The 17623-nt window shown below is 43.1% G+C and overlaps 1 protein-coding gene across 5 annotated transcripts in view; it reads right to left on the bottom strand.

Annotated features, from left to right (window-relative positions):
- LMNTD1 (lamin tail domain containing 1) overlaps positions 1-17623 on the bottom strand; it is a 297660-nt gene that overhangs the window by 52650 nt on the left and 227387 nt on the right. For all 5 annotated transcript variants that reach the window (XM_043516236.1, XM_043516229.1, XM_043516238.1 and 2 more), the window contains 4 exons: positions 15321-15436; positions 10572-10771; positions 6780-6987; positions 146-332 (listed from right to left, as the gene is read on the bottom strand). In XM_043516236.1, coding sequence (XP_043372171.1) covers positions 146-332; positions 6780-6987; positions 10572-10771; positions 15321-15436 — 711 coding nt within the window. The remainder of the gene's footprint in view (positions 1-145; positions 333-6779; positions 6988-10571; positions 10772-15320; positions 15437-17623) is intronic.

The raw sequence follows: 17623 nt of genomic DNA, 5'->3' as shown, positions 1-17623 counted from the left end.
ATGGATTTATGAGCCTGATTTCAAGCATTTTAAGTTTGAAATTTTGACCTTGCTTTACAGTGGATGAAGAGCAACTGAGTTACAGAAGGTAAATTCTTAGCTATCCCCTCCGAGTTCATTTGGCATATTCCTCTTCTGTACTCACGGTTACAGTAGAATTGGCCTTCATTCTGATCCTTGGTGGGAATCTGAATACAGTTACTGGACGGCCGCTGACATTTTGCTGGAGTGTATACTCCCCAATGCCCTCCTCTTTATCAGGGGAACAGTTAAGGATCTTCACAAAATGACCAGCTGAATGAACTTCTGCAATTTTTAAGTTGCCAATAGCACTAAATAATAAAAGTAGAATCAAAGGTTTAAAAGCATTTCACAAATGAAATACACATGCCTTTAACTATAACAGCCTGCCCTGATGTCTGCATAATAAACATACTGTATGCAGACTATTTACAATAGTAATAATCTGCATTTTACACAGACCCTTTCGTCTGAAAGACTCAGTGTGCTTTGCATATATCAATACAAACTAGCTATCTTACATATTTTTGGCCCCACATTACCATTGGAAATTAATTGGTACTTTTTAAAAAAAATCATCATCATCTCAGTTTGCTATTTGTATTTTCTAAATGTATTTAGGTTAACATTTTTAAGGCCGACCACACAATCTGGCCATTAGAATTCATGGGAGTTGTGTGGCTAAATCCCCTTGTCAGTTTTGAAAATCTCAGTCATTGACTTCATCTATATATTTTCTCCCTCCTTTCTTGATTTCCACCTGTCCCTCATTTTCATTTTTCCTTTGTGGAGGAAAGGGAAGCTGATATTATTAACCAATATCTAAGAGACACCGCGTTAAAACAATTAAGACCGACTCTCTCTTTCGTTTCAGAAACATAGTAAATAAGGGTCTGTGATTTATCTGCAGAAAGCAGAGGAACTCCTTGAGTGAGCAGAGGAACACTTTATCTTCAGCAAGCACTGGAAAACAAAACTTATCTCTGGAGCGTTCCTCTTCAAAGCAACCCACACATGTCAAGAAAGCTCTTTCTAAAATGCAGTTATGGACTATAATGCTCGTTACTTGTCTTATCAGACAAGTTGTGAAAGAAGTCCAAGGAATCATCCACTTTTCCATCCGACACACACCGTGATTTAGTTAATTGTTTAGCCCTTGTTGTAATATCTTGTCTGTGTCTCTGTCTGTGTAATGTCTTTGCCCCGGCTATGCATGCCTTCTTCTGTTTTGCTGATAAGTTTAATATGTAGGTGTTTGTGCCTGTATTCAAGCCTGGCTCTACAGCACAGATAGACATGGGTCTGTGTAAGGTGGCAAAGTAATAACTGATGAGTGGCAAAAACCATTCGCCCGCCCACTCAAAAATTCATTCATCCTGCACAGTAGGGAGTCATGCTTGCACATGACAGCGAGGCTGCCCGCAGTCTGCAGCACTAGTGACAGATATGAAAGGGGTGGGGGAGCTGTCCATGATCTCCCCCAACAGGAACTGAGAATACATGCTTACTGATCACAATGCTGTGCTATGCAGCATGTAGGAAACCCTCCCTTCCTCTCCCTTTGCTGCATCTTTGGGCCCTCTGTTGAGTCCCTTCTCTCTCTGGGCAGAGAACAAGCATACAAGTCTGTTTTCTCCTCCCATCAACAGAGGGTGTCCTTTAGGGAGCTTCCCATGGAAAAAATGGCCTGATTCTCTACAGTATCTTGCACAGTGAATCATGATTTAAACTGACGCGAAGTGGGTGTAAAATGCTGTCCTTCTGGTCTGGTATCATTTATCATCATTATTTATTTGTATAACCGTAGTGCCTAGGAGCCCTAATCATGGACCACAGTGGTAAGTGTTGTACAAACACAGAATGAAAAGATGTTCCCTGTGTTTTCACACTTGGCACCGGTGTAGATGATGACAAGTTATGTGGCAAAAAAGACTTCAGTTGCAGCATGACGATAAGAAGGATAAGCCATATTGCTTCCCCATGAGAAAATTTGCTAGAAGTGCCTCCCATTCCATCAAAGAGAGGCTGCTACTGGAGGAAACTTGGGCCATGTGAAGAAACAAGAGAAAATCCTGGATACCAGGACATACGGGGTAGCAAAAAAAGGAGTTTTGAGCAGGCCAGTGGCAGAGTGACAATCTGGACTAGGCAGGAAGTGGGACAGAAATATGAAGTTGGGCAGGAGAATCAAGAGGGACATGTGGACCGGGGGAGGGTGGTGCTTGAGGTATGTTAAGAAATGGGGGACTGGAAGGGCAGATGCTATGGATAGGATTTGGAAATAGACGTATTAGGTGTATCATAAGGAACATGGGTACCGGTTGGTATTAGGTGGAATCAGGCAGTGCATGGTAGGTGCTTGAGGAAGACTTGTTTCTAGACAAGACTTGAATCTGGACTTAAAGGGACTTGGAGGTATAGGAAGGATAAATGGGATAGGGGTGGGGTCAGAATCTGATGGGGGCCTTTCTGACACAAGAATGGTGAAAAATGAAGAAGCGAGGTATAGGAAGTGGGACTGTTGTGTAGTATGCCAGTACAAAGCTTCCAGCTTACTGGAGAATTTGGCCTTGTATTTTTAACTTAACAGTGTCCCTTAAATAGAAAACATCCCACCTTTTTCTAAGCCCAGAAGTCTTAACTTTTGAAAGGAAAGGTTTATGTTGGTACAATTACTATGACAGGAGAAATATAGGATGAAAGGTTTATTTAAATGGATGCAAATGAAGGCCTATACATTTATTTGCCAGTGGATTTAGCTCGAGGTGTGGGATGGGGCAGAAATGGACTTGGGGAGGGGGGTATAAATATTGAAATTTGTCTAGGATTGCAAAATACCCTGTACATATTAGTTTCAGATATGCGTCTGAGATATAAAGTTTGGATCCAGATCCAAATTGTTTTAAAGTTTAGAGGATTGGCAATCTGGATTTGGTTTAGTTCAGCCCTAATTAGTGTATGCAGATGTACTTACTGCAAAATAGATATTGATGATTTACATTGTTTAGAGTGCTTCAACTCCATTTTTCTTACATTCAATAAAACACACAAAAACTTACTTGATTTAGAGGTAAGGTTGCTCAAGCGTGAACAGCAAGGAAATAGTTAAAATCACATCCAACACAATCCCAGTCTCCAAACATTAGCCCACTATTGTCATTATACTCTAACACTTTTGGCTCAACAATACTACCACCTTAGCTGCCTACATGAAAAAAAATGGAAAATCTCACTGCAGTGCACAACCTCAACTCCCACCTTCCACCGCTCCATTATTTAATAATTTAGTAATAACTGCAACTGTACAATTGCAATCTTAGCACTGACACATACCACACAGCAAATGAATTTAAAATGAATTAAAAATTATAAAATCACACTGCTGATTAAAATATCTTAGTTTATCAAAAACACAAACTTCTACCAAATTTCTGTGTACTAAATAATGTTACTGACATTGTGACTTCCATCAAAAAATATACACTACTAAACACAGCTATACAGAAATACTATTGAAATGTGTATACGCCACATTTCATGTCTATTCATAATATGTTATATAATATAATTATAAATCAACAGGCTGGAATTATGATTGTGCATATGATTGTGCGCAATTTCATTGGATGGGAACATCAAATTGCTAGGAACATAGGGACATAGGATTGGTAGGGACTTCTTGGGTCACCAAGTCTAGTCCCCTGCTAGCGCAGGCAGCCCTATTGTATAGGTGGGCACTGAGAGGGAGTATATTTTTAAAATTTCATGTGGGTGTGCTCAAAAGGGTCTTTGTGTGCTGTTGCAGTTGAGTGTCATGATGGTCAGTAATTAATCAACTGAGAATTTTAAAAAAATTGCCTATTTCATGCATTAAACAATTTTAACCACACACAAAGCAAACTGTGACCACATTTTACTCTTTATCTTCTACAGTTAGCAGAGCTAATGATTTCTCTTGCTTTCTGTGTGAGACGAGATGTGACAATCCCCCACTGGTAAACAGTTCTCACAATACAAGGAAATTCATGAAGGAGAAGGTAATCTCTTATCTTTCTGTGTTTAACTAGACTTATCCTGCCTATGCCCAGTCAAACAGTAGGGCATATCTCAGGAACTGGAAATGCTGTAGAATTCTGGAAACAATTAGCTCATGAAAGCTTATGCTCAAATAAATTTGTTAGTCTCTAAGTGCCACAAGTACTCCTTTTCTTTTTGCGAATACAGACTAACACGGCTGCTACTCTGAAAGCTTTCTAACTGGCTTTCAAAGCTGTTTTTTCACAGCTATACATGTAATGTCCTGAATTACACTGGTCTAGTGATAGAAACAACTGCCATGGATTTATGAAGACCTTATCTGCTAGAGAAATGTCTATAAAATCAAAAGCACTATAAAATTAACGAGGAAGGGAAAGCAGCAGGTAACAGATTTGGAATTGAATAAAGCATTTGTTATAGAATCTTCTCAGAATATTAGTTCCTATTGTCTTGGGTATAAATACTGTCACATGAACTGGCTGAGAGACTGTAAACAAATAATAATGATAAACCATGAGGAAGTGTCTTGCATGTTTATGTGTGGAGGTCCCCTACAGGATGGTGTCAGGTCCCATCTCATGGAACATGTTCACTTATGATTGGGAAGAGGAAGTAAAACAGCTGGTTAATAAAATATGCAGATAATGCTAAATTGGGTAGAGATGCGCGATAGGAGTAGAAAACCAGGGACAGAGAAATAACACAAAGGGGGGAAATAATCAAAAGCATAAAATGCAATGGCAGGGAAAAGCCTGCTGAAACGTTAGAAAACGGATTGTCAATGTGACACTGTAGAGGGGGAAAAAAAAGCTGTTCCACTTGTGGCTGCATATGCAAAGTAGGGAGCAGGGAGGTAATAGATTCTCTTTGGACAGTTCTGTGGAGGAACCACCTGCAATATTGATCCTGATTCTCCTCTCACGTACACTAGTGTAACTCCACTGACTAGAAAGAAGTTGCTCTTGATTTATGTTGGTATAAGTGAGATCAGAATCAGGTGCACTGTGTTCATTTCTGGGTACTTAGTTAGCAGAAAAATATCGACATTTTGGAAGGAATTCTAGAAAGGTTCCAAACAAATGGATTCAGGGGCTGGCGGGATTGAGTTCTGAGAGAAGATTAAAGAGTTAAATACATATGGTTTAGCTAGTGAATCACCAAGGGGACAGGGAGACATGGTAAGAGAGCAGATATGCTTGAAGGCTGGGAATTAAAAGAAGGCAGAAGAATTACTTAGGTTGGTACAAGGGGGTTCAATTAAAAGCAATGGGATGACATTAAAAAAGGGAAAATTTAGGCTGAATATCAGGAAAAGCTTCCTAACATTAAGATGTTTGGGCCTTAAACATGATCTGTACTGAACAAAGCACTAGAAAATATACTGTATGGGACAATCCACATGGGTATGGGATGCACTGGACCTAATGGGGCAGATTCTTAGCTGGTGTCACTTATCCTAACTCCATTGCAGCTGATGAGCTGTGACAATTTACACCAACTGAAGATCTGGCCCAATAGGTCTTTCCCATCTCTAATATCTAAGATTCTACATTAGAGATGGAAGGAAGATATACTGGGATAACGAGTTTATCCGTTGGGCCAATATATTTTATGATATGGCTCTCAGTAGGTTAGAATAAAATTGGACTAGCCTTGGCTAATCATCTAGGGCTCAGTTCATTCCCTGGGTTACTTCAGGTTCTGCTGGTCCAACCCAAATCTGTGGGACCCCCCTCAAGCCACCTGCAACCCCAGCTCCACTCATGGGCCTGGAGCTATGAAAAACGACCAGGTCAAGCTCAAGAGAGAGTGGGGCCAAACCAGCCAGGAGATGCAGAATTTCATTTCCTTTTCTGGGAAGCCTCCACCAGAAGGGCCTCTCTAGAGCACTAACCAGAGTTTATTAGTGACCCTCCTGCAACAAAACTCTGAAAGAAGGATGGTGAATATAAATGCTGTACTCTCCCAACATCAGGGCTGTAAAGTAGGCAGATAGGCCTAGTGGTTAGCATAGGGCCTGGTACCCACACCAGCCAGAACCAGAAGATCAGGTGATGAGGTCAGGAACCATGAGTAAGATACGAGAAATCAGGCTGGGTCAAGAAACCAGGAGGTCAGTACCAGGACACAAGAGCAGGCAGCACTGGCTGAGTAGTCAAAGCAGGGTGGAGCCCAGTTGTACAGATGACTTCCTGTTCTTCCTGGCTTAAGTAGGGGGAATGAGACAATCAGAAACTCTGGTATTTCACCAGTCAGGACCCATGGTGGAGCCTCCTATTTGAGCTAGATTTCAAGGAGTCCTGGTTCTAGCTGATGCCAGTAAACCACTGGGTGGAGGGTTGGAGAGTGATGACCCCCTAGGCGCCCTGCAGACGTGGTTTCAAAACCTGTAGGTCATGATACCTAAGGTGAATTCCACCTCTGGGGCAGTTGCCTGTGAAGGGCTCAGTCTGACCTCTACACTTTTGGTGAACTATCTTAAGCAAACCTTCAAACCTTTGACACTCTCTTATGTCTTGTGGATAATTGCTTGGCCTTTCACCAAGTGCTGTCTTACTGCTTACCTAATGGAGATATTACAGATGGCTGTAAAGGCACACCATCTCTGCCCTTCAGAAATAAATTGTAGGGAAGTTCCCCATAAAAACACAATTACAGAGTCTTACTGCTAAAACAAATAAAGTCTTTAGACATCTGATGGCTTAAAATTGCACCTGTACCTGGATGCTGAAGAGGTGTAGTCTTCAGCTGCTGACGGTGTCCTTCCCGGTCTCTCCAAGGGCCCGGGATGCTGGACATTCTTCTTTAAGTCAGTAAACAAAGAGCTGAAATAGTCCTGACCTTGTCCTAATGTATTCGTATCAAGGCTGAGGGAACTAGACCTAGAACGGGACCACTTCAGTGACTCGGTATTAGTGCTGCCCTGAGCTGTTGAACAAGCAAAGAGACAGACAACGAGTGATGTAAAAGATAAAAAACAACAAAATAAAAAAGAACCCAATATTTTTATTTTTGTAACAAAAATTGCATAATTTCATTTCCTCCCCCCCCTTGAGTTGTTAATGTAAAACGGTGCTCAATGAACCCTTCTCAGGAAGCTTTAAATCTATGGCTATAAAATGGAACACAGCTGGCAAAGTGAATATTTTGTTAGTGACATATCGATTTATTACCTTAGTGGAACTACCTTGGGTAGCTAAAGAACAATAAATTATGCCGCTGGCAGTATAAGTGTCATCCTGCAATTTCAGTGCTGCTATAAGGTGTAGCATCAGCTGTGAGTTGGGACTGAACATATTGAGCCTCTCTTCCACTTACAGAATGAATGTGAAAATACCCTCTCCTCCTCTTTGGACTTTTCGCTGTCTTGCAAAAGACCCCAAAAATGCGTCCTTGCACTACCTGGGCACCCCCACTCTCACTGAGACTGTAGGATCTGGAGCAGGGGAGAAGTGAATGCTGCTGGTGAACCCCTCTCTCACAAAGAGATCCCCGGGTCTGCCACCGAAGTCTCATCAGAAATCAGCTTCCCCCAGATTGTGTCAGTGCTTGTGACTCAGTCCTGCTTTTCAGCCCTCCCAGAGTTCTGGATCCCAGAGAGATGGGTTGGGGATGCCCTTCCAGGTGGACTATCCCTATGCAGATCCTAGCCCGAGCTGAGCAGCCTCAACTCTGATTGATTTCCATGGGAGTTAAAGCACCTGACAGGAGGTGCTCTGTACTCATAGGATCTGTCCTTAGAAGCTAAAAGTCAAACCCTTCTTGATTTGGCAACATTACTGTGTCAGCGAGGGTAATAATGTTGCACGAATTAGCTTTCCCATTGTATTAGGAATGCTGGCTCCAATCAGGCATGCTGATTTGCTTTTTCCAATGGGATTTTCTGATTGTAAAAACAAGATGTTTGAGTTTCTATTTTTCCATCTTACAGTGCATTATACCAAAGCAGTGACACAGTGCAGGCCCCCATTTCAATATCTTGTTTGTAGTACCCTCCCTTGAGACTCTCTGTGGTAGAGTTCAAATGAAACAGCAGTTCCAATCGTTGGGCAGTGAAACAGGGTCTCCTTGTCTTGGCAAGTGAAGAATTACTTGCAGCCAAATGTAATAACATCTGAGTAATGAGGAGGGTAAAAGCTACAGCACAAAGGCCCAAACAGAAAACCATGGCAGGTGTGCAGCTTAACTGAGTGTGAATTTTGCAGAGGCTGAGTCTAACTAGGAGGCACAAGAGAATGAATGGTGTTCAGGGATTTGCTGGAGAAGAAATGGGGCAACGGCCAATGAGCTCCATAATCAGGAAGCTAGATGAGTTGTTGGACTCTGTTGCTCTGTGCATGCTAGAGTCTCTGTTAGATCAAATATTCAGAGTGGCAGCAGAACGGGCAGCAGCAGAATGAGCAGACTGCATTGAAGCTGGCTTTTAGTGACGTGTTAATAAGTTAGTTTGTTTCTTGGATCACACTGGTGGTGGCTTTTTCTGTGTTACTTAATACTGTGGGCTAAGACTGGAGTTTTAAAAGGGGCCTAAGGGAGTTAGGCACCCAAATTCCACTGAAATCAATGGGATTCTTAGCCTGAAGTGAGGCACCTAGCCACAAGCCCAAAGTGTGAGAGGATGCAGAGTTGCACCCTCCCTGAGGACGATGAGGGACACTGCCCCAGAGGCAGACACAGTCTTCCCCCATGCTGCACTCTGTGAACAGGGGGTGCATCATTTGAATCAACTATTAGGCTGACACAGACTTCTTTCCTCAGCATGCTAGCTCCGCTCTGTAGCCTAGTCTGGTGGCTGGGCTGGGCCTCAGCCTTGGGTCTTCCCTACCCACTCTCACCTCCCTGGGGGCAACAAGAATAAGTGTAGCTGGGACCACTATTATGTACTTCTCTTGAGCAGCCACCTTAGTGGAGGGAGGCTTCTTGTGCTTCCCTTGACCCACAGTGTGGCTGAACAAGGGCAGCACACAATCTGACTTTATGTAAAATGTTGCAGTTCATGTAACAATGCATGCAGCTCGCAAATACACCCAGAAGGTGGAGGATCTGGAATCAGTATCTAAGTCGTGGAGTGGCCAGTCCAGAACAGACAAGGAGTTATAACTAGAGCTGGTCCAGAATTTATCATCAAACATTTTTTTCCCACAGAAAATTTTGAGGTTGCTGAAACTTCTTATTTTTTTCATTGGGAAAAATCAAAGCAATTTTTTGTGTTTCATGTCAACCCAAACTAAAACATTTTGGATTGCTGCACTGAATCAAAATGTTTCATTTCAGGTCAGTTTGACGTTAATCTGCATCTGCCGAAACTGCCACAGTACCCCAAGGGATTTGTAGTTTGGATTCCTCATACCCCCATTTTTTTTTATGGGCTAGGCTCCCTGGTTGGACTACATCTCCCTTGATGCACAGCTGTCTCCCCTCTTGCTGAACGGTCATCAGGCATCATGGGAGTCCTACAATCACCATGCATCATGGGAGATATAGTCTGGCTGGGGACTCTGATCCATAGAGGACAGTGGGAACATTTGGCACCTGAACCACAACTCCCAGGAGGCACTGTGGCATCTCAGCCAGATGCAGTTCAATGTCAAACCAAGCCAAACAAAAACATTTTGATTCAGTTTGACAAACCAAAATGAAATGTTTAGATTCAGGACTGTCAAAACATTTCAGTGAAAATGAAACATCTTAACATTTACAGAATTGGTTGTTCCATGAAAAACTTCAGAATTTCAACTTCTTGTCCCAATTTAGGTTTAAAACTGTGTCAAAATATCAGAATTTCCCCACTGGATAGAAATTCCGTTTTTTGACCAGCTCTAGTTATAACTGCATTCACAGAGCCATGCTATTACCCCACACTTTAAGGTCTATATTACAATTCCCTTAACATGATTGTAACATGGCTTGTTCTAGTCACCACAGGTAAAAACAAAGAGTGCGATAACATGTCTGGGAACAACTATGTTGTAACTGGATTCCCAAATATGGTTCTAACTGCAGCGCAGAGAGAACATCTGTCGTAATGAAAACCACGGTTGCCTATGCCTAAACTGCCTTCTCTGGACAAGCCACCTCTTCTTGAATGAATTCTTTCAAGGGTATAGCACAATTCTCTTAGCATTGTTATAACACAACTTGTTCTAGTTTACACAGGCAAAACTAAACCATGTAATAATGTAAACCAAATATTTTGTAATTTGGATGTAATTGTATTGAAATGGCAGGGAAAAAAGGGACCCAGCTCAGATAAAATAGTAATACTCTTCACAATTTCAAGATGCCACCAGCCATCCCTGTAATCAAAACCAGTTGATTAATCCCACCCAGAGCAGGGATACAGGCTGCTTAGTTTGAAAGTTCTAATAGCTGCAATGTATGCAAGGAAATCACTCCAACCACAGTAAGAAATCATCATGGGGCACAGTTGAAATATTGGTGAATAAGAGCATATAAAGTGCTGCAATCTTCTGTCCTAGATATGAGTTATAGAAGACTTTTTGAGGGCTTACCTAAAACTCTCTTTTGTGTAGTCAGATCTGCTCTGGTGGATTTGGCCAGTCTCAGTACTGCAGAAGCAGGCTGAAGTGATTGTGGTGAGAGTACATTCTCTGAAGGTTGGGGTGATGCATCTATGATGGAATTTGAGGTAACAGGGGAGTGACCAGAGTGTGACAGGTTAGGTGCCAAATGGAAATGGGTTGCCTCCGTTCTGTATTAAAAACAGTGAAATTACGTTCATTCACAAAGGATCCATGGAAAACCACATTCACTGCTCAGGGCCAGTGTATATATTGTACAACCTCATTTACTTCCAGGGAGCTGGATGGGATGTAAAGTAGTGCAGAATCTGGTATAGGTACAAGAAACCTCTATATCAACCAATAGAATAACATCCAGCCTGGTCCTCCTTTCAAGATGATTACTACTTGCTGATTATTGTTACAATTATTTCTTGACTTTTATTATCCTCTTTAATGTTGCATAAATTATCCAAAACATCCAGGAAGCACAAGCCTCCCATTTAGGGCAATATGCTCATACATCTGACATATCTTGGAGCCAATTTTGCTGTCACAACCTGACACAGTTCCACTATCTGGATGGACACCAGTCTGTTGTAATGGGATCCAACCACTGGGTCCTACGTGATGCTAAGCTCCTGGGGTCTGGGTAGTAACTGGCCACTGTGCCTAGTTCTGGGTCTCTCAGTCATACTGCCAAGTGCAGAGTGTGTGTCTGACACCCTTCTTAGGCAGCAGTATCCCGGGGTCCTCCTGCCTAGACCCTAGAACTACTTTCACAGCCCTCCTGAGCCTCAAGTCACTTAGGATATCTCTACACTGCAATAAAAAACACGGCAATGAGTCTCAAAGCCCAGGTCAATTGACTTTGGCTCACAGGGTTTGGTCTGAGGGGCTAAAAATTGTAATGTAGACATTGAGACTTGGGCTGGACCCAGGTTCTGAGACCCAGGCCCCTCACCAGTTTCAGAGCCTGAGCTCCAGTCCAAGCCCAAACATCGACACTGCAATTTTTAACCCCGCAAGCCCAAGACAACTGATCTTGACCAGCTGTGGCCATGCCGTACGGATATTTTATTGCAGTGTAGATGTACCTATAGACACTTTCCCTTCCAGAATGGTAATGGGAGCTCTGGTTTCTATTTAACCCCTTCAGGGACACCATGGTAGTAAAGCAAGGAAGTAGGCTTAGCAAAGGAATTTCTTAAACACACACACTTTACTCTTAAAAAGCACAAAAGAGTTATGGATCCATGGAAAACAACAGCTCCTAGTCACAATACTCCCAGTCTCATCTACCTCCTTTTGGGTTTGGTCCAAATCCTTAGGGGAAGCTAAATCCATTCTGGCTCCACTCCTCCTTTTGGGTCATCTGTTTCTGGCTGTGAAAGGACTTCCTTTGTTTAGAAAGCAGATACCTTTAAAAAATACTATCACTGTTTTGTAAGGTGGAGAAACTGCAGCTCTCCTAAGCATGGATTTAGACAGAGAGGGGAGAAGGATGGATTCCAGCTCCTTCCCTCCAGGCAGATTTTTGTGTAGAGTGTCTATTCAAAGTCATTGGCCCTGCCAGTAGCAATCTCATTGTTTCACTAGGGCAGAGCCATTCAGTGCTGATCGCTTTTCATTGCTCTGTCACACTTTTCCAGACGTAGCTTCCCAACTACATGTCAAGTTCCTGCTACATAATGGATGATCTCATTCACAATGATGGTTACAGTTACAAACAATGTCCATAAACCAAGTGGAATTCTTATCTGGACAAACACATATTCCCAATACTCTGTCACACTGCTCTCACATACATTGGAGTAAATCTGGAGTTGTCACAGTTTTGTTTGACCCAAAATAATCTTTTTTGATTTGCTGAAATTTTTCACATTTGTTTCAACTTTGGTTCAACCCAAACTGATCCCCCCCCTTAATTTTTCGTAACTGCCAGCAAACTGAAAAACCAATTATTCGCCCACCTCTAATTGGGATGCCAAAGAGGGTGTAGGGAGGAAAGGAAGTGAGGGAAGGTAGGGAGCATTTTACACTAACCTAATAGCTGGTGTAAGGTGTACACCCATTTTGTGCAGCCTAGGCAAAAACTATGCCTCTCTGAGGCACACTCTGATGCTCCTCCTGAGGCAGTGCTGCTCTGCACCACCCTTTAGGCAAAGCTGTAGTACCACAGCTACAATCGAGCCCTAAGTGTCAACATATAGCACAGCAATATATAGCAGGGATGAGTCAGCACATGCCCTTATGCACCTCTCCCAAAGAAACAATCCACTTAAAGACAATGGGAAAAATTCTCTTCTCCTTTTTGCAAGTGTAAATCTTGAGTAACTCCACTGCCATCAGCAGGTTACACCAGATTTACACCAATGTAACAGACAGCAGAATTTGTTTAAGTAGCTCTAGGAACCATGTGACATTCCAACACATAGACATTTCAAAACAAATATCTCAATTTGAAATCTTACTGTACGGTAGCATCTATTGAAAACAACACAGGAAGAAAAAAGTGTGCGTGTATAAATAGCCCAATGAAAACCTTTTTGCTCCTGCCAACCCAGCTGAGGCTGATGTGATGTGACTTGAGCTTTCAGGCTACAGTTTCAGGAAAACGGTTGCCCTTCCCTAAATGGGAAACCATCTGGGTTTCGTTTGGCTGGAAGTTGATACACTTGCCCAGGCCATTTGTTTTATAAACATCACCAGCACATGTATAAAACTGAAGAGTTTCAAAGTGAAATTAATTATCTTCTGTCTATATCTCAGCAATATTGGTGTAAATCTAAAGTAATTCCAATAACTTCAGAAAGGTTACTCAGGGGCTTGCACAGGTGCAACTGAAAGCAGAATTTCGCCCAGAAGACTTGCTCACAGAAAACTTGCTCCAAGACAGACAACCCTTCTTATTCTGCTAGCTAGTAAAGAAACCTCTGTGGCAGTGAATACCATCCACAAGGCTGAGATGTTACAGTATTAGGCTTAGAACCATATAATGGAATCCTCTGTCCAGACAAAACTTCTCTGGTTTTACTACTGGATTAAGTGGGAGGATATTAAAATATCCATCATGCTCCATCAGCGCTTAAGATGTAGAATGTGCTGATTGACTCTACTATAGTATACTCTAAATCAGGGGAGGGCAAACTTTTTGGCCTGAGAGCCGCACTGAGTTTCGGAAATTGTATGGTTAGAGCGTGGCCCGGCCCCCACCCCCATCCGCCCCCACCCCTTGCTTCTCGCCCCCTGATGGCTACCCCCCCCGATACTCCTGCCCCATCCAACACCTCCTGCTCCCTGTCCCCTGACCACCCCAGAACCCCTGTCCCTGATTGCCCCCGCCACCCCATCCAAACCCTCCTCTCATTCCTGAGGGCTTCTCTGGGACCCCTGCCCCATCCAACCACTCCTTCTCTCTGTCCCCTGACTGCCCCTTGCCACCCCATCCACCTCCTGCCTCCTTCCTGACTGCCCCCCTGGAACCCCTGCCCCCATTCAACCCCCCTGTTCCCCGCTCTCTGACCACCCCAACCCCTATCCACACCCCCACCCCCTGACCACCTCCCAAACTCCCCTTCCCTCTATCCGAACCCCCTCCCCCCCCTTACCATGCTGCCTGGAGCACTGGAGGCTGGCAGTGCTGCAGCCGCACCGCCCGGCTGGAGCCAGCCATGCACCGCACAGCACTGGGTCAGGCCTGGCTCTGCAGCTGCGCTGCCCCAGGAGCTCACAGCCCCACCACCCAGAGTATTGCGCCAGCGGTGCAGTGAGCTGAGGCTGCAGGGGAGGGGGAACAGCAGGGGAGGGGCTGGGGGTAGCCTCACATGCCAGGAGCTCAGGGGCTGGGCAAGAGAGTCCCACAGGCCGCCATAGTTTGCCCACCTCTGCTCTAAATAAACAAACAGCACTTTGGGACCAAAGCAATCTGTCAGTATTAGAGAAGGCAGCCAAGATGTGTATTGTTTGGAATTTTTTATTACTCTTCCCCAAAAGAGAAGAGTTATTGAGGAAACACCTGCAACATGACGTTTTCTTAACTGAGAAAGAAGGGGAAAACTGAGGCAGCAGCAAGGCCTAAAGTCAGACTGGGTAAGCCCTGCTACAGGACTTAAATCAAATTTTTGGATCTGGCCAGTCCAGAAGTTTGGGGAATGTTTAGATCCAGATGCAAAGTCTGTCTCACAGGCTCATATGTACTCCTGAAATAAAAATGCACCAAAGGTAAACAAAAGTAGATAGAAAGGAAGTACTTGTGGCACCTTAGAGACTAACAAATGTATTTGAGCATAAGCTTTCATAAGCTACAGCTCACTTCATCGGATGCAAAAGTAGATAGTAGCTGATGTCCAGATCCTCAAAGGTAGGAGGCTTAGGCAAAATATAAGTGACAGAGATAAGTTTTAGAGAAGTTAATCAAGGGACATGTGTGCATTTACACTCCTACACTTGTAGTGGTTCCTCATATAACAATGTAAACAAGTGCTATGTCATCTGGCATTTCTTTAAATAAATGGTGTCACTACAACTATGCCATTCTGTCCCTTGAGAATTCAGTCTCTGATATCTGCAGCACTTTTATGAAGGACTAAGAGCTATGATAATGGTCATGCTCTTTGGTTACCATACAAGTCACTAAAACTGGGGGCTGCAGTTACAAAGAAGGTTTAAAAAGTTTTGTTCAACAAAACTGGAGTATATGTAGTCATTAAATAGCCCTTGCTTAGTTAATGTTCCTACCCTTTTTCTCCTCCAAACATGCTTTTAAGTGAACTGATCTCATTTTGCAGGGAAAGATTTGTCTCCTCAACAGCTTCCAGTACTTTCATCTTGGCTAGAAGAAGATCTTGTAATTCCTGAGAAAGAAAAAGTATGAAATCAGGCAGTGAATATATGTGAAGTTGGTGGTTCTGTTATATAGATATATAATAGCCCTCACATATGAAATCATAAATATCTTAATTGTATCCCAATACAATAAGATCCTTATATTTAGCCTTCCAACCTAAAGGATCCCCAAATGTTTTACAAACATAGCTATCTGATTTACATTTATAAATTGTACACAAGGATGCCTTTCTCTACCACTAAAATGAAATACTTAATGGGGTGGTTCATTTACTCATTAAGTCTTAAATTCAGCCATTCGCAATCAGTCTCCAAGGCATTAGTGTTTATTACTTAGATTCTATTTAATTTTGCATTTTAAGTAGTGGCTGGATCATTTTATAATCAATAATAACAGCTATAGTTAAACATGATGCATGAAAGGTAAAAGTATCATATTTCAGACTATAAGCTGATTACTTCAGCAGTCAGGAGGGAAGTACTTACACACACACACACACAAAGTTAGCAGTGTGTACATTTAAAAAAAAAACCTACCAAAATAAAACTCACCATTGCACATACAATTTGCCCCATGGGGAGAGGATGAGGGAACAAACCAGAGGGGACAGAGGTTAGTCACATCACTAGGGGCCACCAAATGAAATTAATGGATAACAGGTTTAAAACAAATAAAAGGAAGTTCTTCTTCACTCAGTGCACAGTCAACCTGTGGAACTCCTTGCCTGAGGAGGTTGTGAAGGCTAGGACTATAGCAGGGTTTAAAAAAGAACTGGATAAATTCATGGAGGTTAAGTCCATTAATGGTTATTAGCCAGGATGGGTAAGGAATGGTGTCCCTAGCCTCTGTTTGTCAGAGGGTGGAGATGGATGGCAGGAGAGATATCACTTGATCATTACCTGTTAGGTTCACTCCCTCTGGGGCACCTGGCATTGGTCACTGTCGGTACACAGGATACTGGGCTGGATGGACCTTTGGTCTGATCCAGTATGGCCTTTCTTATGTTTTTATGTTCTTAATGTCCAAGGGAAAGTGCTCACATACAACAGTGATGAGAACAGTATAAGAACTTCTATAGAACAGAATAGATACACCCCATGCGTAGCATTGCACAATTGGATCAGTGCATTATAGAAGGTTTTTTCCATGTGTTACTAAATTATGTGTTGGTCACTTCTGGAGAAGGATATGTGCCAATGATCTTACTGGGTAATGCAAATTCTATCTATCTGAAATCTCTTTTCTTAGTTTTTGTTTTGCATTGAAAACAATTTGAGCCAGGCATGCTTGGAAGAGTATTCTGCAGCCCCTGAACAGAGGTAAGAGCATTGTGCTTCCCCTGCATGGCGGGAAGCTCTGGGAGCACACTGTGGACAGGTAGGCTTTATGCCATGCCCAATCCAGTCCAGTGCCTATCAGGCACAACTGACCCCTATAGTAGTGTGTCAGCCTGAAACTATAACATTCAACACAGTTTGACCTACAGTGGTGGTCACTGGGAGCCAACATTTATCAAGAGTTACCAGAAAGCTCCCTGTGAACGGGGGGAGAGGAGGTATTAGAGGAGGAGTGAGGGAAGGTACTGAGACATATCAGGGAAGTGGGAGAAGAAGATTGAGGAAACTGGCCTCTGGCTGGGAAGGAAGGTCCCAGTGGTTCTGACAGCTCCCAGGGCCATTCCAGCCCCTCTGGGTACCACTCCCTGCTCCCCAGCCTGATCCTAGGTCCTGTGGTGGCCACTCTAGCCCCTCTGGGTCCTGCTCTCACCTCCACCCCCATCCCCAGGTATGCGCAAGTTTATAGAGGGACAGAGACCCCACAATATTTCCATTGCAGGAGCATTAGATCCCTTTTTCCCTGGTTCCACCACCATAGCTGAGATATAGTAGAGTGTGTACCATGACCATAGTGGCTAGTCTAGACAGGGGATAATGGTCTACTATTGCGTTATACTAATGGAGTCACTTCCTTAGTTCAAGTGGTAGAGGTCTGTACTTAGGTGCAGACGGCCCTTGTAGGTGACCAGTGGTAGGGATCATTGCACAGTATTTCTTTGTACTTAGTATAGGAAATAACTGTGGCATTTCAGCTACCACTGTGCAGGAACTATGAGCAAATGTTGACTTTTTTTGATGAGCGCTATTTTTTGTCGGTATTTATTTTAGAGTGAAAATACCTCCCAAACATCTGGAAC

This window comes from Dermochelys coriacea, chromosome 1, assembly GCF_009764565.3.
Source record: "Dermochelys coriacea isolate rDerCor1 chromosome 1, rDerCor1.pri.v4, whole genome shotgun sequence".
NCBI lineage: Eukaryota > Metazoa > Chordata > Testudines > Dermochelyidae > Dermochelys > Dermochelys coriacea.
Note: the sequence above shows the minus strand (reverse complement) of the source record. Positions and strands in the feature narration are given on the sequence as shown.